General features: G+C 39.9%; 1 protein-coding gene across 1 annotated transcript; it reads left to right on the forward strand.

The window, feature by feature from the left end:
* The first annotated feature begins 4,178 nt into the window (after nucleotides 1–4,178).
* Nucleotides 4,179–20,094, forward strand: LOC139159190 (vomeronasal type-2 receptor 26-like). Its single transcript, XM_070736542.1, has 6 exons — nucleotides 4,179–4,399; nucleotides 6,922–7,213; nucleotides 11,768–12,577; nucleotides 15,471–15,698; nucleotides 17,144–17,270; nucleotides 19,184–20,094. The coding sequence occupies exons 1-6, from the start codon at nucleotides 4,179–4,181 to the stop codon at nucleotides 20,092–20,094; spliced, it is 2,589 nt and encodes an 862-aa protein (XP_070592643.1).
* The last annotated feature ends 1,940 nt before the right edge of the window (nucleotides 20,095–22,034 follow it).

Genomic DNA, 22,034 nt, shown 5'->3' on the forward strand with positions numbered 1-22,034 from the left:
CAATGCAGGCCATGGAGTGTTGGAGAAACATGGGCAAACCTAGGTAAAATCATATCATAGAAACATAGAAGATTGACGGCAGTAAAGACCTCATGGTCCATCTAGTCTGCCCTTATACTATTTCCTGTATTTTATCTTAGGATGGATATATGTTTATCCCAGGCATGTTTAAATTCAGTTATTGTGGATTTACCAACCACATCGGCTGGAAGTTTGTTCCAAGGATCTACTACTCTTTCAGTAAAATAATATTTTCTCATGTTGCTTTTGACCTTTCCCCCAACTAACTCAGATTGTGTCCCCTTGTTCTTGTGTTCACTTTCCTATTAAAAACACTTCCCTCCTGAACCATATTTAACCCTTTAACATATTTAAATGTTTCGATCATAAACCCCCTTTTCCTTCCGCCCTCCAGACTATACAGATTGAGTTCATTAAGTCTTTCCTGATACGTTTTATGTTTAAGACCTTCCACTATTCTTGTAGCACATCTTTGGACCCATTCAATTTTGTCAATATCTTTTTGTAGGTGAGGTCTCCGGAACTGAACACAGTATTCCAAATGTGGTCTCACCTGTGCTCTATATAGCAGGATCACAATCTCCCTCTTCCTGCTTGTTATACCTCTAGCTATGCAGCCAAGCATTCTATTTGCTTTTCCTACCGCATGACCACACTGTTCACCCAATCAGAAATCACTACCCTTAAATCTTTCTCTTCTGAAGTTTTTGCTAACACAGAACTGCCAATACAATACTCAGATTGAGGATTCCTTTTCACCAAGTGCATTATTTTACATTTTGAAACATTAAACTGCAGTTTCCATTGCTTTGACCATTTATCTAGTAAAGCTAAATCATTTGCCGTATTAGAGACGCCTCCAGGAATATCAACCCTATTGCACACTTTAGAGTCATCAGCAAATAGGCAAACCTTCCCTACCAAACCTTCCCCTATGTCACTCTTTTTGAGTAGAGTCTCCATCATTTTAACTATAACTGATGTCAAGCTAACTGGCCTGTAAGTTACCAGCTTCTTTTCTACTGCCCTTCTTGTGGATACGCACAACACTGGCCATTCTCCAATCCTTAGGAACATCTCCTGTTAACAGGGATTGGTTAAACAAATCAGTCAGCGGGGTAGCAATGACAAATCTGAGTTCTTTAAGAATTCTGGGATGGATGCCATCTGGACCCATTGCCTTATTTATCTTTAATCGTGCAAGTTCTTCTAAGACATCGGCCTCTAAGATCACTGAGCTGAATCCCTACAGCTGGAAGCAATGCTATATCTATCTATAAGGTGTCTTTTGAGAAAACTGAACAGAAGTAGCTATTGAAATGTATGTATTATTCTCGGTACTAAGCTTTGTGATGCTGCAGTTTTTCCTCTTCCTATCACTTAAATATCTGAAGAAGGTTTTATCCCCCTTCTTTACAGATTTGGCAATTTCTTCCTCTTTTGAGGCTTTAGCAGCATATATTATCTGATTTGCTCCTTCTGTCTCATTTTATACATTTTATGTCAGCTATACTTCCAGACTCTTATACCTCTTATAGGCAGCCTTTTTTCATTGACTATAGCCCATACCTCATTGCTAAACCATAGCGGTTTCTTCTTCCTTTTACCTTTAGTTATTTGCCTTACAAATTTGTTTTTCTGAAATCCAATACTTTGGTTACAGTATAGGATTGCTCACAATGGTCTCAGTCAGACTGTGAGGAAGACATGCTAGTAGAAAACAATTTGATAGATCCTCTCTATAGAAGAATGATCAGAAGGTGAGAGGAGATACAGAGTAAAAGGTATTAATTCACAGCCTTAGTTCTTTGAGGTGTGATGTCACTTCCGGGCAATATAAAGGAATGGGGTTGTGGGAAATGGGGCGTTGAACCTCAACGTCATTCTATGGAAGAGACAAGAAATTGGGGTTGTGCTTGAAAAGAAGTTTTAAAATCATGATTTCTGCCTCAAAAAGACAATCTGTGCTGAACACTGTATTAGAAAAAGTTTTCAGTGGGCTAATGCATATGTTTTGAGTAAATGAATGGGTGTTATTTAAAGAAATTAAATAAAGGCTGAGTTTGGCATGCTTCCCGGATCCTGATTCAGGCTGGTTCTATTTTTTTTAATAAAGAAGTGATTTTCCAGGGATTGGAACACCAGCCAGCTGCTCTTCACAGGCATCCAAGTGTCAGAAAATGGCTGAAAAATGGCTTGGAAAACAGCCAAAAAACAGGCATGTCTGCACCGGCCAGCTGGTCTTTGTGTTTCCACTGCTCTGGCATGTGCGAAGACAAGCTGGCCAATGCACACATGTACACTAGGCAGCTGGTCTTCAGGGTTTCAATGCTCCGGCACATGCACATGTATGTACATGCACACATGTTCTGGTTTGGGCACTCAGTGCTGAAAAGGTTCGCCAACACTCCAGCTGTCCAAGGTATCTGGCAGGAGCCGCAACATATGCCACTAGATATGTTGTGGCTCCTGCCAGATACTTTGGACAGCTGGAGTCAGCAAACCACCGAAAGGCATTTGCTCTTGTACGGTGCCGTGCGCTTCCATCCGCCGTTTTGTACGGCAAGTACAAAAGAATACCATCCACTGAAATATTTTGCCCTTGTGGCTCAGGAGAGGTGGAGACTGATGGACACATGCTCCTAAGATGCTCCTTTTATACTGACATTAGGAAAAAGCATATTTTACCACTAATTGCGGGGTATCCTGGCCGCTCGGACGTTGCCTGTCTCCGGTGGCTGCTTGGGGATGAGCAGGCCATGATTACGGCACAGGTGGCCAGATTCTGCGTGGCAGCAGTGGGGATTCGTCACAAATGTGTGCCTTCATAGCGAGATATGTACATCTCTTGTATAGTTACAATGGGTCAATTTTGGTTGCTCAGCCAAAAGTCCTGTTTCCTGTTTTTTTGTTTTTTTTGATTTTCCTTTTAATCATTATTAATATTATATTGATGGTCTTTGACTGTAAATAAAAAATTTATTATTAATATAAATAAAATATCCATCCTATAGCATAAAGGCCTGAACAATTAAAAAATGCACAATAGGCCTAAAGTAGCATCAACATCATTTAGTTCAAAAGTCCACAATAAAAAAGGTAACAGCATCAACTTCATCATATCAAAAACACAACATCATACAATAAACCTGTCACATATAATATTATGAAAGGAAACCAATTGGAAATCATCTAGGATGAATTACAGGTGTCCCAAATGCTCCCCGAATAATTTGGTCTTGAATGCTATCTGAGAATGCATTACTTGAGTTACATCAAGTAATGTATGACGGGCTACAAGAATGGTGGAAGGTCTTAAGCATAAAACGTATCAGGAAAGACTTAATGAACTCAATCTGTATAGTCTGGAGGACAGAAGGATAAGGGGGGACATGATCGAAACATTTAAATATTTTAAAGGGTTAAATAAGGTTCAGGAGGAAAGTGTTTTTAATAGGAAAGTGAACACAAGAACAAGGGAACACAATCTGAAGTTAGTTGGGGGAAAGATCAAAAGCAACGTGAGAAAATATTATTTCACTGAAAGAGTAGTAGATCCTTGGAACAAATTTCAAGCAGACGTGGTTGGTAAATACACAGTAACTGAATTTAAACATGCCTGGGATAAACATATACCCAGTGTAAGATAAAATACAGGAAATAGTATAAGGGCAGACTAGATGGACTATGAGGTCTTTTTCTGCCGTCAGTCTTCTATGTTTCTATGTTTCTATCAGGATGTCTCCAGCTAAATCCCAGCTCACCCTGCAGGAAGGACTGAGAAGCTCCTACTTCTCAGATAATTATTAGAATGATAGTAATTTCTTTCTTGCCTTCAGGCTAAATGTCAAGCGTTTCCTTATTCCCCTGGGTATCTGGAGGAGATCAACAGACTTGGGAGCAAGACATAGTAATATTTGGCATCATGAAAGTTAGTGCATAAATTGTATTGCGACCTTGGGAAGCTGGATACCAGGAGGTCTGCTGTTGTGTTGGTCCATGTTTCTACCATGTGTCCTTTCATAGTCCTTTCTGGACTTCATACTATATTAGAAAAGTCAGTCTTGCTGCAATCTGCTTTCAACATCTCGAAACTCTTCTGCTCTACTGATTCTGGAATCAGATGCAAGGCAGGGGATTCCTTCAGTTAACTCACAATGCACCTACTGCTTCTACTTCTGATGGAGCTTTTGTTGCCCCACGCAGCCTGTGGGATGCTCAGCACCAGGTGCTTCTTGACTTTGGGGAGGGATGCAAGAGATCCACTCAACCATTACAGGCCAGGAGACCATCTCATCAGTGGGCTCTTCTCTGCAACAAATATTCGACAATTAGCGCGGCACAATTTCAGTTTGAGTCCTTCTACAGAAGTTAATGAGTAAGTTGCAGAATGTTAAATGATGTTAAATTGTCTTTGAGAAAAAATAGTGGATGGGACGAGTTAGATTTCAGTAAACAAGCAGTTTGAAGTACAATACATTCGGCAGATAACACAAAAGTAAGCTTTAATACTCAGCATCCAAATGTCGGACTGATCTCTATGCAGATAACATGTTTTGATCTTTCAAGGCTTGGGAGTTCATGATCATGGTTTCAGCTTGTCTATCAAAGAAAATAACAGGAGGCTCTAACTGGTCAGTCCTGGTCAATCTCAGCTGAGAGAAATGTCTGACTTCATTTCTGAGTCTTTCCTAGAAGACAGTTCTGTATCTTCCAGGAGGACAGTTCTGGAAGAAGTTCAAAGACATCAGCCCTCATCTCAGGTGCCATCATGGCTTTCCTCAAAGGTCCATGGATTTCCTTAAATTCACCACTGCCATATTAGCATCCATTTCTTGTTTCCTTGATATGGGAATGGTCATCCTAAGATGTCCCTTCTTGACTCACCTCTGTGTCTGGTTGAAGCCATCATTTGATTTGGAGACTTTGGCCTGCCACATATTAGGCATTATACTGTGTTTGTGCTGTGAGAATTTGGTAGGAGTTGCTGCTTAAGAGAAGTAAAAATGTAACCATATGATTCTCAAGGTCCTCTTTTGTCCAACACCTGCTCAGAAGTTGATGGGAGTAATGGACACAGTGACAAAAGACAACTGGTCAATGTGATGAACTTGTGGGTGTGGGAACAAGGGAAAGAACTTTAAACTGGGTGGAGAAACCTTGGTAGCCTTAGATTTGGGTTTCTCACAGATGTGCCAACATGGCTCTGCTAATAAATTTGAATTTTGAGAAATGTCATGCCTTGGACTCTGATTTAATGTTGGATGCTATTTGGAACCCTGAAATTCTGGTTATACTCATACCACAATGTTTTGAGCAGTTCCTCTGTTCTCTCTCTCTCAAACAATCAGGAATCAAAAACTATTTACAAAATAGAAAATGGAAGAGCTGTTCAATTCTTAAATGTTTTATTGTCTGCTTATTTACGTGCACACTCATTCCTACATAGAAAAACATGCACACCATGCATATATAATATGTGTGCATTATAATTTTTTGAGCGAATCCTGGTTCATAGACGGTGCATGCAAGTTTCTGGGCTACATTTTTTATTTATTTATTTATTAATCAGATTCCGCGGAGAGGGGCGGCATACAAATCTAAATAATAAATAAATAAATAAATAAATAAATAAATTTGTATGCCGCCCCTCTCCGCAGACTCGGGGCGGCTCACAGCAATAATAATACAATGTAAACAAATCCAATATTTAAGTTTAAGTTAATTTAAAACCCCAATTTAAAAACCAATCATACATACTAACATACCATGCATAATTTTTTTTTTAAGCCTAGGGGGAGGGAAAGTCTCAATTCCCCCATGCCTGACGACAGAGGTGGATTTTAAGGACCTTACGAAAGGCAAGGAGGGTGGGGGCAACTGTGATATCTGGGGGGAGTTGGTTTCAAAGGGTCGGGGCCGCCACAGAGAAGGCTCGTCCCCTGGGTCCCGCCAAACGACATTGTTTAGTTGACAGGACCCGGAGAAGGCCAACTCTGTGGGACCTAACTGGTCGCTGGGATTCGTGCGGCAGAAGGTGGTCCCGGAGATATTCTGGTCCAGTGCCATGAAGGGCTTTATAGGTCATAACCAACACTTTGACTTGTGACCAGAAACTGATCGGCAACCAATGAAGACTGCGGAGTGTTGGTGTGACATGGGCGTATTTGGGAAGCCCATGATAGCTCTCGCAGCTGCATTCTGCACAATCTGAAGTTTCCGAACACTTTTCAAAGGTAGCCCCATGTAGAGAGCATTACAGTAGTCGAGCCTCGAGGTGATGAGGGCATGAGTGACCGTGAGCAGTGACTCCCAGTGCAAATAGGGCCGCAACTGGTGCGCCAGGCGAACCTGGGCAAACTCCCCCCTCGCCACAGCTGAAAGATGTTTCTCTAATGTGAGCTGTGGATCGAGGAGGACGCCCAAGTTGCAGACCCTCTCTGAGGGGGTTAGTGATCCCCCCCAGGGTAATGGACGGACAGATGGAATTGTCCTTGGGAGGCAAAACCCACAGCCACTCCGTCTCATCAGGGTTGAGTTTGAGTCTGTTGACACCCATCCAGACCCCAACAGCCTCCAGGCACCGACACATCACTTCCACTGCTTCGCTGACTGGACAAGGGGTGGAGATGTAGAGCTGGGTATCATCTGCAGAAGTGGTTTGCCAATAGCTTTTCCTCTGTTATTTTTTGACTTTGCAGTTTGAGATTGAGAATGAGAGAGACAGAGATGGCAAGTGACAACAATGCACAGATTGTCCATTGTGTTTCTGTTTTGGTTGTTAAAAAGTAGATGCTAAGATGAAGAATGGTCAAAGATTTGTACAGTCACATTAAAACAGAAGAAATTTATTATTTTTGTTGAATATAACATCATGGCATAATGTACATATCTTTTCAGGAAAGCAGTTTTGATGTACTGGAAAATTCTGTCCTTCCTTTTTGCCATTCAGGAAATCAACAAAGATTCTTTTCTCTTGCCCAACCTCACCCTCGGTTATAACCTCCATGACAACTTTCGAGACAGAAGATTGACATTGGATGGTCTGTTGGATTTGCTTTCAACTGGAGAGGCCAATGTTCCCAACTACAGCTGTGGAAGGAAGAGAAACATGCTGGTTCTCCTGGAAGAGGCCAATTCTGATATAGCCATCCTCATGGCTGACATATTGGGCATCTACAAAATCTCACAGGTATAGAGCAGGCAAATGGCTCTCCAGAATTACTCCAGAGCATTTCAAGGAAGTTTCCTTTTTTAAAATCTTAAGCATGAGCTAAAATAAGCAATCCTTGTTTATTTCATTTTTCATGAGCTGAGATTGTGTCCCTGTGCAACAAGAGCCCATTGAAACTACAGCTTTAATTTTATCAGAATAACAGCATTGGAAGGGATCTTGGAGGTCTTCTAGTCCTCCCCACTGCTCAAACCTGCAACATTTTAGACAAATGGATGACCAGACTTTTCTTAAAAGTTGACAGTATTGTAGCACCCACCACTTCTGAAAGCAAGCTGTTTCACTGATCAATTGTTTTGTCAGGAAATGTTTCTCTAGTCTTGGTTGCTTTTCTCCTTGATTAGTTTCCATCCATTGCTTCTTGAATTGCTTTCTGGTGTTTTGGAAAATAGGTTGCCCCCCCCCCCTTCTTTGTAGCAATCCCTCAAATATCACATCATAGTGTTGCGGCAAAACTCAGTTGCCAGTCAAGGGAATGGAGACCACAAGGAGATTGCGTAACTCAGGTTTATTTGATGCATGCATCAGGTTCAGAAGATATAAAAGCAATGTCTGAACAATGTGGATTGTTTTTCAGGGCTCTTTATACATTTCCAAAGGAGTACAAAAAACACACAATATCAGCCAGATACTAGTTGTCAACGTTTCCTTATACAGAAAGTAAAAAAGGGGGTTATACAATGTAGAAGGTGCAGAATGTACAACAAAAAGGAACTTGCAGTTAGTATGTGGGTTCATGCATGAAGCTATGTGCCTTGAGAGCAGATGTCAAATCTATCTCTGCACTAACAAAGCCATGTCCTTTTCCTGTAGCACAGCTATGTTCTACCAGATGCAAGGCATAGATTATAAACACAAAATGTACTTTTGTACTCTAAATGTCAAGCATAACTATATATGTGGGGCATAGGTCAAGGCTTAAGAAATGCAGAATTTGGGCTAGCACTAAATATGAATGTATATCTCAGGCTAGCTTCCTCAATAGTATACTGTACCTTCTATAAGGACTTATGCACCCACCTCATAATATCTCATAACCTGATGAAATACCTGGGAAACAATTATCTTTATATACAAATAACTATTATTAGATCAATTCAATATCGTTCCTTTCAAGGTAGCTGCATTTTGTTATACTGCCTTCAAAATTAGGGAGACCCTTCTTGCCCAGTGACAATCCACTACTAGATATAATACCCTGTCATTCTTTTTTTTTAAAGTAATAATAATAATGTTTCTTATCTGTAACACTGGTCTGTGACTGTAGTAAATTATTAGTATAATTTAAACTTTCAATCTTCCAAAGAGACAAAGACAAAAACAACTATAATTAAAAGTTATTAGTGAGCGAAAATGTTAGTTTGGATGTATATTTGCTGCAATCTAACACTATTGCGCCTTGAGTCAGTTGAGAAGGTGGCATAGAAGTCTAAATCAATCAATCAATCAATCAATCAATCAATCAATCAATCAATCTTTATTTATTAGGGAAGGCAGATAAGTAATATCATGAGAACAATATTAGATACATTGGAATACTATGAAATGCACAATGGAAAGCAATTTGCACTATTGTTTTTAGATGCTCAGCAGGTGTATGATAATGTGATTTGGAAATTCATACTACAACAATTAAGATTCAGAAAAAGGAGATTCGGATTTCTTCTTATCTTTAAACATTCATTGACGACAATTGCTTGATTATATTCTCTGCATTTCTGTTCTCCTTGTGGGAAGCCACACACTCCCAGAAGAATGAAATATTTTAGGAAATATGGAAAAAGCAGAATATTATCTTTCCCTAAAGGAGAAATAGAGAAACATGCTTTTGGAGACAGAAAGCAGCTCCCAAGTAATAGTACTACTACTAATAATAATAATAATAATTAATAATAATAATAATAATAATAATAATAATAATAATAAGTTGGAAGGGACCTTGGAGGTCTTCTAATCCAAGCCCCTGCTTAGGCAGGAAACCCAACACTACTTCAGACAACTGCTTCTTAATAGTGTTGAAGTATTCACAACTTCTGAAGGCAAGCTGTTCCACTGATTGTTTTAATTGTAAGGAATTTTCTCCTTAGTTCTAAGTTGATTCTCTCCTTGATTAGTTTCCACCTATTGTTTCTTGTTCAACCCTCATCGACTAGAATAAGCTTCAGCACATATTTTGTGCCTATTGAGAAACATTGGGCCAGCCTATTTTTAAAACAAAAGACCTTCAGCTCCAGGAAGATGGGATTAAGACATGACCCTCCAGACATAATAGGATTAAACACTACCATCTAGCAGCAGAGCTCACCACATTGCAAAATCTCCTGGGGATAAGGCATCACCTTCCAGGCTTCAACCAAACTTAGCACAGACAACCTACAGAGCCAGCCATGAGCCCTACAACAGCTAATAGAATACATCAGCAGCGGATTGCTCCCAGATTGACCCGGTTTGGTGAACCAGTAGCAGCGGGAGACTCCGCCCACCCACCAGGGACACTTCTGCACATGTGCAGAAGCATTGTGTGTGCAAGCACATGAGTGAACCAGGGGAGGTTCCACTTACCTTTGCCACTGTTTCATATCTAAAATGTTTCATGTGCAACCGCTTGCTCCGCTCACAAGCATGCACGCATCCCCTCATGCGTTTTCACTTCTGCACTTGCTCAGTTGCATGTTTCAGCCCAAAACACAGCTGAGGAGCTGATCAGTGGTGCTTTGGGTGAAGAAATAAAGGTCAGCATTAACCCGGGGGGCAGGCGGAAGGGTTCTTTTCAAAGCCGGGGAAGAGGAGAAGCTATCAGAATAAGTAAAAATTAGCAGAAAATTCCCCCCAAAAAGATGGTGGCCCCCAAAGGAGCAGCACCAACAGAACCAGATCTGTGATGCCATGGCCGTGTCACCAGTGGGCCACTAATGGTTTGGGCTATCTGGTCTGAACCAGAAGGAACCCACCCCTGAAGCAAACCAGTAGTGACGAGATTTAGAACCCACTACTGGAATACATGTTCTTGCACAAGAACAGGAAGTTCAAGTTCAAAGCCCAAGAGAAGGTATAAAAGCTGCTCACTCTCAACTCCATGTGGTCAGCTGCTCAGGACCTCAAACCCCTGTGATTCATCATTAAGCCATCTTTCCAATCTGTCTCCATGTTTCCAGTGTCTTTCTCTCGGCTTGGAACTGAACCAGATCAATATTTCTTTCCAGACCCTTCTTTCCTGCCTATCTTAGCAATATATAATATCAACTTTATTTGATTAGTCAATCGACCATATCAAAGCGAGAAAAAGGACCACATCGGTCGTCATAAAACTGTGACTGGTTAAAATACAATAAAATTGGCTAAAATAGAGGGAATTTGAATAAATAATAAGTTAAAATGCAGCATAATACGCTAAAAATGAGTAGTAAAACATGAGAATATAACTCGTGCAAAGGATTATATTAAACAAATCTAAGATACTGATATAAAATATTCTTAAGTGAGTTCATCTCCTTTGCATGCCACCCCAATATGTTCTATAAAACGTATTCTCATCTGAACAGCCCTGACTATGAACTTAGCGGTTCTAGAAACTACATATATATTTGTACCCTGAAGAAAATATGATAATTGTTTATTACAGTCCCAGTGTATGATTTTCTCAAGTAGGGGCTGTAAATACTGAGGTCTTACTGACGAGTATAGTTTACAATTGAATAGCACATGTGCAATGTCTTCTATTTCTGGTGCACCGCAAATGCATGTTCTCTCAAAATATGGTACTTGGTGGAATCGTCCATATTTGACCATAGAATCTAACTGCTCAAATCTTGCTCTAGTGAGTGCTGTTCTATGGTATTGGGTCAGACCCATTGTCAGGTATTTTTCTAGTTGAAAGGCTGTTTTGTTCTTGGCTAACCATTTCAGTGACCTGCACTTAGAAAGTGCCTCAATATCAGTTTGTGCATTAACATCTAAAACTCTTTGTTTAAATATTTCCTTGGCCTGATGTCCGGCTGAAAGCAGGTGTTGCATTGAGAAACCGAAATATAGAGTGGTTTGAGAAAGTTGGTTGACCCATGTAGTGGGTTTGGGTGTGCCCATCTGTTCTTCTAAGCACATTTTTGGGAGTCTGTCAGGTTCCATTGGGAGAATCCTCCACCAATAGATGAAGACTTTAATAACTGTTAAACTGTAGATGGAATGGATGCCAGTCTATCTTAGCAGTTCAAAAGCATGTAAATACAAGTGGATTAGTAGGTACCATTTTGGAGGGAAAGTAACAGTGTTTCATTTGCTTTTGGCATATAGTCATGCTGATCAGATAACCATGGAAATTGGTAATTGGTAATTGGCTCCCTCAGCCAAGAAACGGAGATGAGTCAGATAATTATGAAGGGAAAATTTTACATCAAGGGAGGCTGGAATCTTCCAGTCACTGTCTATGCTCTGACCCCTTTTTTCCTTAGGATCTAAAACTTTGACTTTGTAAAATCCTAAAATCAACCACGACCAATCCTTTTTTCCCCCCAGATCAGCTACACTTTTATTTCACCATTCCTGAGTGATAAAACTCAGTTACCTTTTTTCTACCAGACCGTCCCCAAAGAAGGTGCTCAGAACCTGGGAATTGTTAAACTGCTGCTGCATTTTCGGTGGACGTTTATTGGCCTCCTTGCTGCAGACACTAATAATGGAGAACGTTTCATTAGGACTTTCAAATCTGTGCTGGATCGGAACGGCATTTGTGCTGCTTTTTCACAAATCACATTGCTGGATACCGAGAACTTCAGTAATCTGGTTTCTATTTTCAAAAGATGGCACCAAATCAATGTGTTTGTTTACTATGCAGAGTTTACTTTTGTAGAAGGGGAAGTGTTTGTAGAAATCATACTGACCTTTGTGAAAAAACCTGTCATAGGAAAAGTTTGGATCACAACCGCTTTGTGGGATCTCTCCATTGAATTATCGTATAACACTTACTCTTTAAAATACACTCATAGTATTTTTTCTTTTCTTATCCAGACCAGTCAAAGGACCAAATCTGAAGATTTCAGAGCTTTCTATTTTTTAATCAAAGCATTTATGATTAAAAATTTCCACTGTTCATATAGGAAGCCTGCCTTGTCTGTGAAAGGTTGGACAAGGTGTATAGAGGAAAAGAACGTGGGGAGTCTACCTCAAGGGAAGATTGTCAAAATCTTTTCTCTAGATAGCTCCTTAACATACAATGCAATCAAGATTGTGGCACATGCCTTAAATGAGGCCTATTCATCCAAATCCCAAAGGACAATGAAGAAGAGAAAAAACAGTCTGGAAGGTGAAAAAATCCAACCATGGCAGGTATTCCCATGGAATAGAAATACTGATTCCTATTCCTACAGGTTTCATGTTTATTGCTAAGTGTGAGGTATGAACATCAAAAAAACCCTCTCTGAGAAATGTAGAATGTATTGAGAAAAAATTATTTAATGAATTGTTGGGGGGTTTACAAGAAATCTTTGTCTTCATTCTTCTTTTAAAATTTGAACTCATAGAAACATAGAAACATAGAAGTCTGACGGCAGAAAAAGACCTCATGGTCCATCTAGTCTGCCCTTATACTATTTTCTGTATTTTATCTTAGGATGGATTTATGTTTATCCGAGGCATGTTTAAATTCAGTTACTGTGGATTTATTTATTTATTTGTTTGTTTATTTGTTTATTTATTTAATTAATTAATTAATTAATTAATTAGATTTGTATGCCGCCCCTCTCCAGAGACTCAGAGCAGCTCACAACAACAAAACAGTACAAATCCAATAGCTAAAACAATTTAAAACCCTTAATATAAAAAACAATCATACATCTCATACAAACCATACGTAAAGCGGAAACGGCCGAAGGGAATCCATTTCCCCATGCCTGGCGACAGAGGTGGGTTTTAAGGAGTTTATGAAAGGCAAGGAGGGTGGGGGCAATCCTAATCTCTGGGGGGAGTTGGTTCCAGAGGATCGGGGCCGCCACAGAGAAGGCTCTTCCCCTGGGTCCCGCCAGACGACATTGTTTCATTGATGGGACCTGGAGAAGGCCAACTCTGTGGGACCTAACCGGTCGCTGGGATTCGTGTGGCAGAAGGACCAATTCGAACTCATAACATATTAGGTGTGCAAAATGCAACCAATTAAAGTCACACAAATTATGCTACAATTTCAGAGTGCTGATTCATGAGAAAAAGAAAGCAAGAGAGGGGCCCCATCACCCCACCTCATGATATATAATGTTACAAACCTTTCTAGGCTAGCAGCAGAGAAAACAAGATAAGAGTGCTAGGGAAACTGGGTCATTATACGTGTCATGCTCAAGGCCTGTGCTTTTTGCACGCACATCCCAAACACTACTTCCCACGTATTCCCACAACAAACCTCTTACAAATGAGGAGAGGTTGACTGTACACAATCTAAGATTAAAGTTTTTGTAGTTCATGGAGGAAACCAAAGAGACAGGTAGTGCATTCCAGGCATTGATCACTCTATTGCTGAAGTTGTATTTTCTGCAGTCAAGATTGGAGCAGTTTGCATTTAGTTTGAATCTATTACGTGCTCGTGTATTATCAGTGGTATTAAATAGTTTACCATCATCAGCAAAGAGAACAGAGTTGCTTATAATATGATAACAAATATCGTTTATGTAGAGTATGAAGAGTGTTGGTCCTAGAACACTGCCTTGAGGGACACTACTGTTGACAGGAGCAGGATTTGATATGGGACTCCCTGTTTTGAGCACTTATTGTCTGTTAGAGCGACGTGCCAGAAAGGGCGAGAAAAAGGAGTGCATTAGAGGGGAAAGGGAGAGAGCAGGAAGTAGGGGAGAGAAAGGCCCTTCTCAATGGCACCCTGTCAGACAAAGGCTTCCACATCTATTTTGTGGATGGGGAATACGTCAGCTCATTTCCAGTCTTCCAGTAGCTCTCCAGTGGTCCAGGATTTTTGGTAGATGAGAAGTGGTTCCACTATGGTGTCTGCCAGTTCTTTTAGGACTCTGGGGTGAAGTCTGCCTGGCCCTGGTGATTTGTACGCATTGAGCTCCCACAAGTAATCCCTTATTGTGTTTTTATCTATGTTGAGTTCGGTTCCGGGGCTGTTTGTTGCAGTTGAGTTGCAAGTTGGTTTTATTTATTTATTTTTTATTTATTTATTTTGTCCAATACATAATACACATTGAAGAGAATAGATATGTAATAATATAAATAAACAAAAGAATAGAAGAAAAGATATAAAAATATAGGTGAACATATTTGAAAGGAAGAAAAGATAAATGAGATAAGGAGAGACAATTGGACAGGGGATGGAAGGCACACTGGTGCACTTATGCATGCCACTTACTGACCTCTAAGGAACCTGGAGAGGTCAATCATGGATAGTCTAAGGGGAAAATGTTGGGGGTTAGGGGTTGACACTACTGAGTCAGGTAATGAGTTCCACACTTCGACAACTCGGTTGCTGAAGTCATATTTTTTACAGCCAAGTTTGGTTGGTAGGTGGTTCCATTTTGTGTGAAGACAGATGCAAAGTAGGTGTTGAGCAACTGTGCTTTATCTCTGTTGTCTGTGATTTCATTACCGTCTTCATTTTTTAGTGTGTTGACTGTTTCCTTTATTTTCTTCTTGTTGTTTATGTGTTGGAAGAAACTTTTTTTGTTGTCATTGACTTTCATTGCAAGGTATTGTTCTTGTTGGGCCTTTGCTGTTCTTATTTTTTGTTTGCAGGTTCTGGCTTTTTGCTGATATTCCACCTTGGTTATGTGTCCTTCATTCCATTTTTTGTATTTGGTTTTTTTTTTCTTTTATGTTGTCTGGGAGGTCTTTGTTTAGCCATGCTGGTTTCATTTTAGTTTTCCTGTTTTTCTTTTTCATGGGGATTATATTGTTTTGGGTATCTATGATAGTGTTTTTAGGGCCTCCCAGGCTTCCTGTGTGGTTTTACCCTTTAAAAGTTCCTTCCGGTTTTTTTTTCTAAGTTCTCTCTGAGCTTGTTAAAGTCCACTTTTCTGAAGTCTGGGACTATTGTGGTATTGGGTGCAGCAGTTAGTGATTGCATAATGTTGAATTTTAGAATGACATGGTCACTCTCACCCAGCGTCCCTTCTACTTCAATTCCCTCTATCATGTACACTATCATACTTTATCATATCTCTGTACACCAATTTGATGCAGCAGATTCCATTCATCTAACCTTCATTTTTTCACACTGTAGCTCCATTATTTCCTGAAGAATCCCAAGATCTACAACAACACCATGCAAGGAATGTATTTGGATGGGAATGGAGATTTGATGGCTGACTTTGACCTTGTGAGTTGGGTGGGTTTTCACAATAAGTCAGGCACCAGTGTGAAACTTGGGAGTCTAGCAAGAGAAGGATCTGCAGGAGTGAAATTCAGAATCAACAAGGAAGCCATCATGAGGCACCATGGCCAGAAACAGGTGAGGAAAATCTTCTGTCTCTTCGGTTTTATCATTATCTCCATGAGTATTTCCTCCCTTCCCAATTAACGTATTTTTCAGACTATAAGACACACTGGAGTATAAGACACACCTTACTTTTTGGGGAGGAAAATAAGAAAAAAAAGCTGATTGGGGGGGTAGATGGCCTCCCTGGATACCCTCCATCAGCTGTTCCCAGAGGTGAACTTTAGCAACAGGTTCATTGGTTGTGAGCTGTGTGCCTTGCTTTTTCAGTCTGTAAAACCTGTGTTTCAGAGTCATTTTTCCAGCCTGTGAAACCTCCATTTCAGATGCTTTTTTCAACTTATGAAGCCTCCATTTCAGAGGCATTTTTCCAGCCTGTGAAACCTCCATTGTAGTCCCACCCAACCTCTCAATCGAAGTTTTCAGTGGATAAAAAAAAGCCTTTGAAATGGAGTCTTCACGGGCTGTTTTCAGCCTTTGAAACCTCCATTTGAGAGGCTGGGCAGGGCTACATTCGGTGTATAAGATGCACCCAAATTTTCACCCTCTTTTAGGGGAGAAAAAGGTACATCTTATACTCCAAAAAATACAGTATAAATTAGACTGAATGCCTTCAGAGAAAGGCTTAATTCAGCAATAGCAATGGGGAAGGAATTTTGTGAAGTATGTTCAGAGGTGGGGTTCACATAATTTACCTATTGGTTCACCCAGCACCAAAAATGTGAGCATACAAATGGCTGTCCTGCATGGCTTGAAAACATGGCTAAATAAAATAGCATAGCGCCGGGTTGGGTGAGTGGGGTGAGCCCACACACAGGTCTCTACTACAGATTCATCTAAACTTGTACAAATCAGCTGAATACCATCTCTGGTTCTGTTCCAATAATATTTTAAAAAGTGACATAGGGTTATAGGAAAACGCAGGATTTAAGAGAAGAGAGAACAAAAATCACTTGAATTACCCATGTTCATTTTGACATTCAAGAGGTTGATGCTACAGCTGGATATTTGATGTAATATGTTTGCAATACATATCATGCTTGAATTTTTTCCATGTTAGTTTCTAAAATTGTTTTATTTTGTTGTGAGCTGCTCCGAGTCTGCGGAGAGGGGCGGCATACAAATCTAAATAATAAATAAATAAATAAAATGGAAACATGTTTGATTATCACAAACCACTGCCAGTTTCAAGAATAAGTTTCCTGACAATTGTTGGGCATCCCTGGAATGGCAACTACCACAGTTTGGCCTGGAGGAGAAACAGAATGTTCCATTTCTAATCTATTTAGCACATACTGTACTTAACTTGTTGATCCTTGAATCCTGCATTGAGCGGGGGTTGGACCCAATGACCCTGGATGTCCCTTCCAACTCTAGGATTCTATGATTTCCAATTCTATGTCTCATTTCATAGCTGATGATTACAGGTGCTTCTGAATGCCAATTCTGTTCACTTTCAGACATTACCTTACTCCCAGTGTGTGGAAGCTTGTCAGCATGGATATTTTAAGGTGGTCCAGGAGGGAAAACCAAATTGCTGCTACAACTGTGCCCCCTGTGCAGAAGGGAGGATTTCTACCCAAGAAGGTGAGTGAGAGGAAATCAGTGCAGTCTTTTTGATGTAGACGTTTTCAATCTGGGTATTTGGGCCAAAGGTGAGGTGTGGTGGCCTAGAGATAGAGCTCTCACCTCACAAGCACGAGGCTGTGAGTTTGTCCTAGGTAGAAGCAGTTATTGCAAAGGACAAATTTATTTAATTATTTATTTAATTGGATTCATATGCTTCATATGCTGAGAGTGTGGGAGATGCATGTATATGCATGGGGGGTTTGTTGAGAGAGAATTGCATTATTGGTGACACACGCACCCATTTACGCTGTCACGCACATACACACTCTTTCAGCATGCAAATACAAAAAGGTTCATCTCTGTTCTCTCTCTCTCTCTCTCTCTGTCTTTAGTTAGTCCAATACACAATAATACACAATGAAGGTTATAGAGGTTATAGTAGAGAAGATATATGAGATATAGGAGAGACTATAGGACAGGGGACGGAAGGCACTCTAGTGCGCTTATGTACGCCCCTTACTGACTTCTTAGGAATCTGCAGAGGTCCACCATGGATAGTCTAAGGGTAAAATGTTGGGGGTTAGGGGATGATACTACAGAGTCCAGTAATGAGTTCCACACTTCGACAACCCTATTACTAAAGTCATATTTTTTACAGCTTGAATCTGTTGTGTGCTCTTGTGTTGCTGTGGTTGAAGCTGAAGTAGTCTTTGACAGGCAGGACATTGTTTGAAGGTCTCCATCCAGGAGACCTTCAAAAAATTTATAGTTTGAAAGTCTCCATCCAGGAGAATGAAAGTCAACTCACATAAACTCTAGTCTATCATGTTGGGATGTTTCCATGATAGCTTCATTTCTGCCAAACCATCTTCATCCACGATATCCAAGAAGTAGGCAAACAGCTATGGAATAGTTGTTCGGCTGAATACATTACTACTGGTGAGGAACCATTCTATATTGTAGTTATGACAGGAAAAAGTCAAATCAAATATCTTTAGCATGCCTTTCAAAATCATTAACCATTCAGTTTTGCTTGACAAATAGAACAGGAATATTCCAACCCTGTCAGGTTGTCCAGTTGTAGCCCATTAGAAACCATACTGCATGACAACAAACACTCTGTTTGTTTCCCATGGTCCCAGAAGTGGAAAAAATAGGAGAAAAATGTACATATTTGTCAAGTTTCTCCTTAGATTCTATCCCTTCTTAATATAGCTACATTTTTTCACTTTGGAGATTTACTATTACAAGCATATGCAGACACATATTTATTAATCTAACTCCTATCCTATAAATTCATGGCAGATGTTACATTTGCCGTGCAAGCAGTCATGGGCCTTCCTAGAAATGCCCATGTTTCTCCAACACTCCGCGGACTGCATTGGTTGCCAATTGGTTTCCGAATGTAATTCAAAGTGTTGGTAATGACCTATAAAGCCCTACATGGTATCGGGCCAGATTACCTGTGGGAATGCCTTCTGCCGCATGAATCCCAGTGACTGGTTAGGTCCCAGAGAGTCAGCCTTGTCCAGGTCCCGTCAACTAGACAATGTCACTTTACAAGGCCTAGAAAAAAAGCCTTCTCCATGGGGGCTCTTGCCTTATGGAATCAGCTCCCCCTGGAGATTCATACTGCCCCCACCCTCCTTGCCTTCCACAAGAGTCTTAAGACTCATCTATGCCACCAGGCTTGGGGCAGTTAGACCCTAGCCCCCTGGCTGATGAATATTCCGTATGGTTGTTGTTTGAGTAGGTATGATTGGTTTTTAAATAATACTGGGTTTTATAGACTAGTATATTTAGTTTTTATATTAATTGGATTTAGACGATTGTTCTTCTTTTTTATGAGTTGCAAGCCACCCCGAGTCCTCGGAAAGTGGCAGCATATGAATCCAATTAAATAAATAATTAAATAAATTTGTCCTTTGCAGATGCAAACTACTGCATCAGATGTCCAGAAAATCAATATCAGAATAAGAAACGAGATCAATGTATCACCAAAAATATCACGTTTTTGTCCCATCAAGAGAAGTTGGGAATAATCCTTACTACCTTTGCCCTATTCCTAATCTTAACTACAATCTTCATCTTGGGAATCTTCATTAAATTCCAAGAAACTCCAATAGTAAGAGCCAACAACCGGTATCTCTCCTATGTTCTACTGGTCTCCCTTCTGATTTCCTTCTTGACCTCATTGCTCTTCATTGGTCGGCCAACAAAAACCACCTGCCTTCTCCGACAAACAGTTTTCAACATCATCTTCTCAATTGCTGTGTCTTCTGTCTTGGCCAAAACAGTTATGGTGGTGCTGGCTTTCCTGGCCACAAAGCCAGGAAATGGAATGAGGAAATATCTGGGCAAGAGTCTGGCCAACACAATCATCATTTCTTGTTCCATTGTCCAGACTATCATTTGTTTCACCTGGTTAGGAATTTTTCCTTCATTTCCTGATTCTGACATGTATTCGCAGCCTAGAGAGATTGTTCTACAGTGCAATGAAGGCTCTGCTGCTATGTTTTATATTGCTCTTGGCTATATGGGCTTTCTGGCTGCTATCTGCTTCACAGTGGCTTCCCTGGCTAGGAATTTGCCTGGGTCTTTCAATGAAACCAAGCTTATCACCTTCAGCATGCTGGTCTTCTGCAGTGTCTGGCTGTCCTTTGTGCCTACCTATTTGAGCACCAAAGGGAAATACATGGTAGCTGTGCAGGTCTTCTCCATCTTGGCTTCCAGTGCTGGGCTGTTGGGTTGCATCTTCATCCCCAAGTGTTACATCATTGTACTGAGGCCAGATTTGAATAAAAAGGAACAGCTAAAGTTGAAAAGTGAAGTAGTAAACTGATTTTCATAGACGTTTTGGGAATATATTATAACTGGGGGCCTGAGTCATTTGAGAAGGGTGGCATAGCAGTGTAATAAATAAAGGAATGAATGAATGAATGAACAAACAAACAAATAAATTTTAAATTCATCATTAGGTACTTCTCATGGGAAAACCTGATTTTTCTGACTGCTTTTTAAAGTGATCTCCTGCTTAAAGCAAATTTCCATCTTTTTATCTTTCTATGTCAGGCAGTATTACCTGGCATTTTGAGTTCATTCTCAGTTTTTGAGTAAGGACATATTAGCATTTTAACATGGCAATATAAACATTTTTTCCCTTTTCTTTAGGAAAGCACATTTTTCTTCGGAATCAAGGACATTTTTATAATTTCTGTGAATTAACTTTTTCAGTCACTAAACTATAAAGAGAATATTCTGAAAGTTTTGAATACATTTGCACTTGCAAATGTTTAAGTAACATACCTACCCATCTGGGAAGGGGCATCATCAGAAAGCAACTAATTAAAAATAAAAAAAATGACTATATGTAAGAATTAAATAGAAAAAATTGATTACAGATTCCTCCAATTCCTCCAATGACAAATGTATGGGTTACCCATTCATTTGTCATTGGAGGAATTGGAGGAATCTGTAATCAATTTTTTCAATTTAATTCTTACATATAGTCATTTTTATTTTTAATTAGTTGCTTTCTGATGTATCACAGGATATGTATCATTTCTTTTTGTACACTATCAAAAGACTTGACACCTCCAACGTTAATAATTTTTTTCTTATTTTGCTGTGATTCCAGTAGTGGGTTCTAAAACCCATTACTATCAGTGTATGCATGTGCATGCACACGTGAGCAATGCTTCTGCATGTGGGTGGCAGGAGACTCCATCCACCAGCACTGAACCAGGAGCAACCCATTGCTGTGTGATTAATATTGTTGGTTGGGGGTGAAAAGTGGCTTTTGTTAATAGTGTTTTCCCCCCTCTCAAAGTCATTGTAATAGATTTCATCAGCTCCATGCCAAATTCAGCGTGCCTGAATTTCAGTTAATAGGAGAAAAATGGCTACAATGCAAAAGATGCATTTTTTAAAAAAAATTCAAGGGTTATTTATTCACCAATAAACTTTCTTGTTTAAAATTTTGAATACACAAATGTATGTGTGTGCATTTGTATGTGTATAAAATTTACTTTCATCTAGCCATCTAGTGGATCTTAATAATAAAAAAACAGATTTATTTGTGAGACTGGTGAGATTTATTTAGTGGTGAGATTGATGAAATATATGCAGAGACTAGACAAAAAATTGTCAAGGGTCCAGTAATGGATTCTTGATGAATGCCTATTTAAAATATCGTGAGAACATCCCCTTCATCAAGTTGAATTTATCATCACTTGGACATACTATTGGCTATCTCCTGTGTGGCCTTAGCAATAGCAATAGCAATAGCACTTAGACTTATATGCTGCTTCACAATGCTTTACAGCCCTCTCTATATGGATCACAGAGTCAGATCCAACAATCTGAGTCCTCATTTTATCCACCTCGGAAAGATGGAAGGCTGAGTCAACCTTGAGCCTAGTGAGATTTGAACCGCCAAATCAGACAGCAGACAGTAAGCAGAAGTAGCCTGCAGTACTGCACTGTAACCACTGCACCACCCTGGCTCATTTCAGCAACAATGAGGCACATGGATCTCACTCTCAGGTGGTAGCATTTATATTCCAGAGTACCATTCATTGGCAATGAACATACTGCAAAGATTCTATATTATCCTGATATAACTTTAAAATTGATGATGAGTCAGCAGGGTTACTGCCATTTTAAGAAGCTGTCTATACAAGGGAGAGCATGAAAGGGCATCTCTCTCTTTCTCCTCATGTATCTCTCTCCTTATTGTGTTCTATCTGCATTTGTAGTTCTCCTGGTAGAGTTAAAGATTTA

This window comes from Erythrolamprus reginae, chromosome 2 (assembly GCF_031021105.1).
Source record: "Erythrolamprus reginae isolate rEryReg1 chromosome 2, rEryReg1.hap1, whole genome shotgun sequence".
Classification (NCBI taxonomy): domain Eukaryota; kingdom Metazoa; phylum Chordata; class Lepidosauria; order Squamata; family Dipsadidae; genus Erythrolamprus; species Erythrolamprus reginae.

Excerpts from the sequence above, each read along its gene's own strand:
- LOC139159190 (XM_070736542.1), top strand. The coding sequence starts at position 4,179 with ATGCACCTACTGCTTCTACTTCTGATGGAGCTTTTGTTGCCCCACGCA. Across the intron at positions 4,400-6,921 it reads CCTTCTACAGAAGTTAATGA|GAAAGCAGTTTTGATGTACT; the intron begins GTAAGTTGCAGA and ends ATATCTTTTCAG. Across the intron at positions 17,271-19,183 it reads GAGGATTTCTACCCAAGAAG|ATGCAAACTACTGCATCAGA; the intron begins GTGAGTGAGAGG and ends TGTCCTTTGCAG.